The 9,529-nt window shown below is 42.6% G+C and overlaps 1 protein-coding gene across 1 annotated transcript; it reads left to right on the top strand.

Moving 5' to 3' along the window:
* Window positions 1–2,251: 2,251 nt before the first annotated feature.
* Window positions 2,252–6,383, top strand: LOC139400137 (voltage-dependent calcium channel gamma-5 subunit-like). Its single transcript, XM_071145162.1, is given in 5 exon segments — window positions 2,252–2,447; window positions 3,219–3,338; window positions 4,509–4,649; window positions 4,932–5,077; window positions 5,578–6,383. Coding segments are annotated over 5 exon segments (864 nt in total). The 3' UTR covers window positions 5,839–6,383.
* The last annotated feature ends 3,146 nt before the right edge of the window (window positions 6,384–9,529 follow it).

Below are 9,529 nucleotides of genomic sequence, written 5' to 3'. Positions count from 1 at the left end.
CATTTGTCTTTTGACTCACTGCCTGGTGTGAGTGAGTGACAGGGTTGTGAATGTAAATAGAAGACTGTCTCTGTATTCAGTCTCGCTTCAGTCTGCCATGGTGAATGTTTCCTGTCAGAGTTCAGAGGCTACAGGTACTGAAACAGTAGAATCAGATTATAACTAGTAGAAGTCTTTGTGTGTGTGTGTGTGTGTGTGTGTGTGTGTGTGCGTGCGTGTGTGTGTGTGTGTGCGTGCGTGTAAGTTTGTGTGTGTGTGTGTGTGCGTGCGTGCGTGCGTGTGTGTGTGTGTGTGTGCGTGTAAGTTTGTGTGTGTGTGTGTGTGTGTGTGTGCGTGCGTGCGTGCGTGTATGTGTGTGTGTGTGCGTGCGTGCGTGTAAATTTGTGTGTGTGCGTGCGTGCGTGTAAGTTTGTGTGCATGGATGTGTGTGTGTCATACCCTGACCTTAGAGATACGTTTTATTTCTCTATTTGGTTAGGTCAGGGTGTGATTTGGGGTGGGCATTCTATGTTTTGTATTTCTATGTTGGCCTGATATGGTTCCCAATCAGAGACAGCTGTTTATTGTCGTCTCTGATTGGGGATCATATTTAGGCAGCCCTTTTTCCCACTTTCTGGTGTGGGATCTTGTCTATGTATAGTTGCCTTAGTGCACATCAGTAGCATCACGTTTCGTTTGGTTGTTTGTTGTTTTGTTCAGTGAGTTTCGATTTATTAAAATGATGTGGAACTCTACTCACGCTGCGCCTTGGTCCGATCCTTATGACGAATGTGACAGTGTGCATGCACAGATTCAGTCAAAAGTTTTGACACCTACTCATTCAAGGGTTTTTCTTCATTTTTACTTTTTTCTACATTGTAGAATAATAGTGAAGACGTCAAAATTATGAAATAACACGATATAGGAAGCCGATTCTAGATTTAATTTTGGATTGGAGATGCTTAATGTGAGTCTGGAAGGAGAGTTTACAGTCTAACCAGACACCCAGGTATTTGTAGTTGTCCACGTATTCTAAGTCAGAGCCATCCAGAGTAGTGATGCTGGAAGGGCGAGCAGGTGCGGGCAGTGATCGATTGAATAGCATGCATTTAGTTTTACTTGCGTTTAAGAGCAGTTGGAGGCCACGGAAGGAGAGTTGTATGGCATTGAAGCTTCCTATATTTTCTATTTTGTCACTTTTTTATTCCAAAATCTCCTCAATTACCGCCTCTCTCTCTCTCTCTCTCTCTCTCTCTTTCTTTCTTTCTTTCTTTCTTTCTCTGTTTCTTTCTGTCTTTCTCTCTTTCTTTCTCTCTTTCTTTCTTTCTTTCTTTCTCTCTCTCTCTCTTTCTTTCTTTCTTTCTTTCTTTCTTTCTCTCTTTCTTTCTTTCTTTCTTTCTTTCTTTCTTTCTTTTTTTCTTTCACACTCACACTCACACTCACACTCACACTCACACTCAAACACACACCAATCATGTAAGCATGTCCTCCTTCAGGGCTTGATGTTCCTCCAACACTCTTAACGCCTGCCAGCACGCCCGCACCGCCCACACAGTCATTTATATACCCTCTTAAGTCCAGGGGAATTCACCACAATGAGCCAACAGCTGTGTTTTAAATCAGGACATTAAGTCTATTCACTGAGAAACATTTTCAGTCTACCTTTGAAACGTATTTTCAAACACCTCATAGCACCCAGCCATGCATACTCCCACGGTTTCTTTCTTGTGTGGCTGTAAGGTGTTGCTCCTCATGCTTTATCATTAATTGGCCTATAGATTCATCCACATGTCCTCACAGCCACAGAGCAGAGAGAGAGAACTGAAAGGGTAGTATTAGAACATCAGCACAGGGTCGGGTGGCTGTGTCATGCTGCTAGTCGCAAGTCTCTCTCTCGCTCTCTCTCTCTCCTTCTCCCTCCCTCTCTCTCTCTCTCTCTCTCTCTCTCTCCCTCTCTCTCTCTCTCTCTCTCTCTCTCTCAGGGAAGTACAGGGCAGTATGACATATATCTCTGTCTGAGAGATCTAGCAGCATTATCCCATTATACATCCTCTATCAATCGTACAGAAGAGCATGCCAGTCAATTGTGTGTGTGCCTGGTCCTTTGCACCCTAAGTGTGTTCACTACCAGTAGGTCGCTCTGCTTGTGTCACCAACTACACCCATGTCACCCCATTAACTGTAACAACCCCCTACTTCTCCCCACAGATCTGACCTCTCACCTCTGACTCAGTGCCCCCTACTGGTGCGGACCACCTCGGATCCTACTGTGATGAGCGGGTGCGGCAGGAAGGCTCTGGCATTGCTGAGCAGCGTGTTTGCGGTCAGCGGGCTGGGGCTTCTGGGAGTTGCGGTCTCTACAGACTACTGGCTGTACCTGGAGGAGGGGGTCATCCTGCCCCTGAACCAGACCACTGACATCAGGACCTCCCTGCACTCTGGACTCTGGAGAGTCTGCTTCCTGGCAGGTCACTACCATCTCCAGCTGATCCTGGATCAGACCAATTGAGACGAATTCTAGCTGTACACTCTTAGAAAAAAGGGTTACAAAAGTGTTATTTGGGTGTCCCCATAGGAGAGCCCCTTTTGGTTCCAGGTAGAACCCTTTATGGTTCCAGATAGAACTATTTTGGGTTCCATGTAGAACCCTCTGTGGAAAGGGATTTACATGGAACTCAAAGGGATTTTACCTGGAACCAAAAATGGTTTCTCAAAGGGTTCTCTTATGGGGACAGCCAAAGAACATTTTTAGGATCTAGATCTTCTTTCTCACTGTCTGGTTGTTTTTGGGGAATGAGAGGGAGAATGTTGCATTTCCGCATTAGCGATGAAAGGTGACAGAGCTAGAGCGATGTTTGTCAGACCAGAAGACATTAGCGATGAAAGGTGACAGAGCTAGAGCGGTGTTTGTCAGACCAGAAGACATTAGCGATGAAAGGTGACGGAGCTAGAGCGGTGTTTGTCAGACCAGAAGACATTAGCGATGAAAGGTGACAGAGCTAGAGCGGTGTTTGTCAGACCAGAAGACATTAGCGATGAAAGGTGACAGAGCTAGAGCGGTGTTTGTCAGACCCATTAGGAAATCGGTCTTTTGTCTTAGCACAAAATCGTCTGTTGCGTCTGAACGGTTCGGCCTACAGTTTATGACCCCTCTATGGAAAGTCTCAGCATGTCTTTCTGTCTTCATGTCTCCCTGTCAAAATAAAGGTTAAATCATAACCTCTACAACCTCTGTATAGGCTCTCTATAATCCCTCTCTTCTTCTCTTCCAGGTGAAGAGGCAGGTCGCTGTTTCACCATCGAGTACATCATGCCCATGAACTTACAGCTGACCTCTGAGTCCACAGTCAGTGTACTTAGTAAGTTATATTACTCTAATTTTCCTGTCTCTCTCTCGCTCACTCTCTCAATCTTTATTGTGTGGTTGCCTCTGTTGCCAAGGCATTGTATACATAATTGAACAATATGCTTGAGAAACAATAATAATAAATATAAACTTTTAGGCCATCTGCTCTAAAGGGTCACTCCCTCTCTTCTCGATGTACAGTGTTTGGTTGAATAGACCCTGTCTGTGTGTGAGTAGATGAAGCACTCTTTGTGGTCAGAGTGAGTGGGTGGTTGGAATACTGCCAATGCATTCAGGAAAAATAAGGACAAGTGACACAATGTATCAACATATGGCACCCTCTTCTGGTTACTTAGCTGAACAGTCTTTCTGCCTGAATAGCTGAAGCTGTGAGAGGGAGCAGTGCACTGTACAATTAAGAAGCTGTATGTGCATTGGAAGAACTATTACTGAGGTTTTCTGTCGATGAATGGAGTGGTAATGATAATATCAGTCTGGCTTGTAACCAGCGTTCTAAAGTGAAGAAATGGAAGAACAGACTGAATGCGAGAGATAATATATTGCCTCTTGGGTGGCAAGATACGTGTAAAATGGTGCTTCTTTATCATCAGTAATTAAACTTTCATATCACCAATTAAAGCTCTAATGCTTAAAAGTAATAATACAATGCAGTTTTATTGAAATTTGTTTTCCTCCTCCTAGCGTGTCTGAATGACTACCTCTTTACTATTCAAGTCTCTTTCCAATTGCCCCGAGCCCAGTCTGCCCATACAGAATAAAATGAGTCATCAGAACTCCCAGCGTCTCTGGGTCTCCACCCTGCTGACTCCTCTCTGCTTCAGAATACTTATTAGGTAATAACTCTGAGGAGTCACACTGAGGGGAGTTTGACTTTCTCTAAAGTCCCAGCCTCATTAGGTTTTGGTTGATGCCTGTTGAAAGGTCTCTGCTAGACAGGAAGATTGTTTGGACCTTCTATGTTCAGAGTTTGAGATGAAAGTAGAGTATAAGAGTTTGTAGATGAGCATAGCTATATGTGTCTGTTAAATTCTGTTTCTGTATAGTTATGTCTTTCTCTATGTTGCTGTTTTTCTCTCTCTCTCTCTCTTTCTCTCTCTCTCTCTCTCTCTCTCTCTCTCTCTCTCTCTCTCTCTCTCTCTCTCTCTCTCTCTCTCTCTCTCAGAGATGATTCGTTCAGCCACTCCGTTTCCTCTGGTCAGTCTGTTCTTCATGTTCATCGGCTTTGTGCTAAACAACATCGGACACGTCCGACCTCATCGCACCATCCTGGCCTTTGTCTCCGGAATCTTCTTTATCCTTTCAGGTACTCTTCTAATCTTCCCTCTCTTCTTCCTCACCTCCTTTTCTTTCTCCTCTTCTTCCCTACTTCTCCTCTTCCTCGTTTTCTGCGGTCTCTGCTTCAGCTACAGAATGTGACGGTGTCTATCTCGCTTTAACACAATCACTATCTGTCTTCTCTGTCTGTCTGTTTCTTTCTCTGACTGATGTTCAGGCTTTGAAGGTTTGTTTAATCTCTCGTTTGTCTTCCCCCCTCTCTCTCTCTCCTTCTGTTATCTCCCCCTCCTCTTCCCTCTCTTTCTGTCAGGTCTGGCTCTGGTGGTAGGTCTCGTGTTGTATATATCCAGTATTAATGACGAGATGTTGAACAGGACTAAGAGCAGTGAGTCCTACTTCAGCTACCGGTACGGCTGGTCCTTCGCCTTCGCTGCCATCTCCTTTCTGCTCACTGAGGTACTTCAAAATCCAAAAGGCACTCGCACATCTGAGCTATCTTTGTTGCAGGTCCATGGTGACAGTTGAATAAGACGAGAAAAAAAGAACATGCACTCACTGAGGTAGATTTGTTGTAGAATAAATCTACATTGTATGATAGTTCACTACCAAAGAACATGCTTTTTTTTTATTGTCACACACTGGATAGGTGAGGTGAAATACTACAGCCATAGTAGTAGAGCACCCCTGGAGCAAATTAGAGTCAAGTGCCTTGCATTTCACCTTGTAGGCTCGGGTATTCGAACCAGCAACCTTACGGTTACGGCCCAACGCTCTGATCACTAGTTTACCTATCGTCTGCTGGTGTGGTACCCTCTCTTCTGGGTCTTCTGGCTCTCTATACTACAGAGTGCAGTGTCCTCTAACCTTTATTGTCTGTCTGTCCCTCTTTCGGTCCGTCTGTCCGTCTCTCTCTCTCTTTCTGTCCGTCTCTCTCTCGCTCTCTCTCTCTCTCCCAGAGTGCGGGCGTCATGTCCGTCTACCTGTTCATGAAGCGCTACACAGCCGAGGAAATGTACCAGCGCCACCACCCCGGCTTCTACCGGCCACGCCTCAGTAACTGCTCTGACCACTCCGGTCAGTTCCTGCACCCGGAGACCTGGGCACGTGGACGCAGCCCCTCGGACATCTCCAGCGAAACCTCACTCCAGATGAGCACCAGCTACCCGGCCCTGCTCAAGTGCCCCGACTACGACCAGGTCTCCTCCTCACCCTGCTGAAGGGGTCATATCAGGTCAGGGCAGGTCGCCAAGGTCAAGGGTGAGAAGTCATAGGTGATGTTGCTTTTCGATACTGATCTAAGATCAGCTTTCTTTTTTAAGTTATCTGGAGTCTGTGGAGGGTTGCTGGGAAGTTGCTGGGTGTGGATAGAACCTCCCGCCTGTTTACTGGGAGATCAGTCCCAATAGATATACAGGGAAGCCTCTGTCTCTTTATTTTCTTGTTGTTCGTTCCCATTGTGATGCTGTGCCCTGGACCTTGTTTGAAAACGTCTATGATTGCTGCTGAGGCAACAGTTGATGCCGCTGTGCCACATCTTACCTACAGATGGCAGCAAAGTGCAGAGTTTTTTCAGGAGTATTCACTTCTCACGTATTTTCTATTATATCTGGATACTTACTGCCACTGATTAGTTAACTTGACGAGGACCAAACTAACATTTACACAAATGTTTGAACGGGAACAATACATGTCACTATATTAAAGCTGCAATCAGCAGTTGAAACAATAACAAAGTGAACTCCCATCCCTTTTCAGTAAAAAGCTGAGGAATGGGGCTAGAGAAATGTAACCACTCTCAAATTCATAGACAGAGCTATGGATGCAAGGACTGGCCATCCATGATATCTAAATTATTGTTACCATGTTTTGAAGGTATATAGTGTTTGTTTACAAACACTGGAGTGAAACAAGCTTTTATTTTGGTTTTCGATTGTTATGACAGTTGAACTAAGCACATGAGGCATTTGTAATATTAGAACATCATATTCTTAAGAGGTCCAAAAATGGATGAAACAACTGCAGATTGCACCTTTAAACGTGTATGTGTGATATGTTAAATTGTGTAGTTTGCTTCATGTTGGAGTTTTTTGATGTGTCCCTGCTGGCTCACGGATCTGCCAACATGACGTTTTCATGTTATGGAATCTCCTCCCAGACAATGCTTTGTTTATGTATCATGTAAAAATGAATTATTTGAAAAGTAATTGGTATTCACTCTTAGAAAGATTGTTTATACATGCATATGGATAACTGTTGTACATTGTATGAATATAGCGAACCATTGTCAAATGTGTAGTCGCTGCTTAAAATGATTCATTCTGAGTGTCAGCTTCATGCCGTCGGCATAGCAACTGTTACATACAAACTGTACAATATCTGGAGAATATCTAAATGTGGGAAATAAATAGACTTTGTGAAATCTTTTTAATGACATTGCCTGTGGATGGAATGCAATTTCATTCATTAACTCCAGTTTCAAGATATTGATGGTTTGAGAACTAACACAGCAGGATAGGAGAATTAATGAAGGGTAGGAAAGGGTTAGTTAGGGCTTAGCTAAAATGCTAGTTGTCAACAACTGCTATCCCCAACGTGACAACTAGATGGCGCTGTAATGGTAGCCACAACCTTATAAACCATCAGTCTCAACAAACCATCGGTATCATAACACCGGTTAATGGATTGGTGTTCAATTTGGCTTCCATGTATTGTAATGCCACATCAATACACTGGGAGTCAGTGTTGCATCACACTATAAAGCAGACAGAAATCCCTTCAGGTCAGAAGTGTATAGAATCAGGACTTAAACACCCATCTGCCCACTATGTTACCTAAGAACTCGGTCCCCCTCTTTCAAATGATTTATTTTCACACTATCTATTTATTGGCCAATTAAGGGGGAAACTCATATTACTCTGACCTGATCTATGTCTGTTTGCTGATCAATGAAGGGGTAGATTTTAACCATCAGTAAAGGGTTTCTCATAGACTTTAACCATCAGTAAAGGGTTTCACATATACCTTAACCATCAGTAAAGGGTTTCACATAGACTTTAACCATCAGTAAATGGTTTCTCATAGACCTTAACCATCAGTAAAGGGTTTCTCATAGACTTTAACCATCAGTAAAGGGTTTCTCATATACCTTAACCATCAGTAAAGGGTTTCACATATACCTTAACCATCAGTAAAGGGTTTCACATATACCTTAACCATCAGTAAAGGGTTTCTCATAGACCTTAACCATCAGTAAAGGGTTTCTCATAGACCTTAACCATCAGTAAAGGGTTTCACATAGACCTTAACCATCAGTAAAGGGTTTCACATAGACTAACCATCAGTAAAGGGTTTCTCATAGACTAACCATCAGTAAAGGGTTTCTCATAGACTAACCATCAGTAAAGGGTTTCACATATACCTTAACCATCAGTAAAGGGTTTCACATAGACTAACCATCAGTAAAGGGTTTCTCATAGTCTAACCATCAGTAAAGGGTTTCACATATACCTTAACCATCAGTAAAGGGTTTCACATATACCTTAACCATCAGTAAAGGGTTTCACATAGACTTTAACCATCAGTAAAGGGTTTCTCATAGACTTTAACCATCAGTAAAGGGTTTCACATAGACCTTAACCATCAGTAAAGGGTTTCACATAGACCTTAACCATCAGTAAAGGGTTTCACATATACCTTAACCATCAGTAAAGTGTTTCTCATAGACTAACCATCAGTAAAGGGTTTCTCATAGACTAACCATCAGTAAAGGGTTTCTCATAGACTTTAACCATCAGTAAAGGGTTTCACATATACCTTAACCATCAGTAAAGGGTTTCACATATACCTTAACCATCAGTAAAGGGTTTCTCATAGACTAACCATCAGTAAAGGGTTTCACATATACCTTAACCATCAGTAAAGGGTTTCACATAGACCTTAACCATCAGTAAAGGGTTTCTCATAGACTTTAACCATCAGTAAAGGGTTTCACATAGACTTTAACCATCAGTAAAGGGTTTCACATATACCTTAACCATCAGTAAAGGGTTTCACATATACCTTAACCATCAGTAAAGGGTTTCACATAGACTTTAACCATCAGTAAAGGGTTTCTCGCTCTGTAGACTTTAACCATCAGTAAAGGGTTTCTCGCTCTGTAGACTTTAACCATCAGTAAAGGGTTTCTCGCTCTGTAGACTTTAACCATCAGTAAAGGGTTTCACATATACCTTAACCATCAGTAAAGTGTTTCTCATAGACTAACCATCAGTAAAGGGTTTCTCATAGACTAACCATCAGTAAAGGGTTTCTCATAGACTTTAACCATCAGTAAAGGGTTTCACATATACCTTAACCATCAGTAAAGGGTTTCACATATACCTTAACCATCAGTTAAGGGTTTCTCATAGACTAACCATCAGTAAAGGGTTTCACATAGACTTTAACCATCAGTAAAGGGTTTCACATATACCTTAACCATCAGTAAAGGGTTTCACATAGACTTTAACCATCAGTAAAGGGTTTCTCATAGACTTTAACCATCAGTAAAGGGTTTCACATATACCTTAACCATCAGTAAAGGGTTTCACATAGACCTTAACCATCAGTAAAGGGTTTCTCATAGACTTTAACCATCAGTAAAGGGTTTCACATATACCTTAACCATCAGTAAAGGGTTTCACATAGACTTTAACCATCAGTAAAGGGTTTCTCGCTCTGTAGACTTTAACCATCAGTAAAGGGTTTCTCTCTCTGTAGACTTTAACCATCAGTAAAGGGTTTCACATAGACTTTAACCATCAGTAAAGGGTTTCTCATAGACCTTAACCACCAGTAAAGGGTTTCTCGCTCTGTAGACTTGAACCATCACTAAAGGGTTTCACATAGACTAACCATCAGTAAAGGGTT

This window comes from Oncorhynchus clarkii, unplaced genomic scaffold (assembly GCF_045791955.1).
Source record: "Oncorhynchus clarkii lewisi isolate Uvic-CL-2024 unplaced genomic scaffold, UVic_Ocla_1.0 unplaced_contig_742_pilon_pilon, whole genome shotgun sequence".
NCBI lineage: Eukaryota > Metazoa > Chordata > Actinopteri > Salmoniformes > Salmonidae > Oncorhynchus > Oncorhynchus clarkii.
Note: the sequence above shows the minus strand (reverse complement) of the source record. Positions and strands in the feature narration are given on the sequence as shown.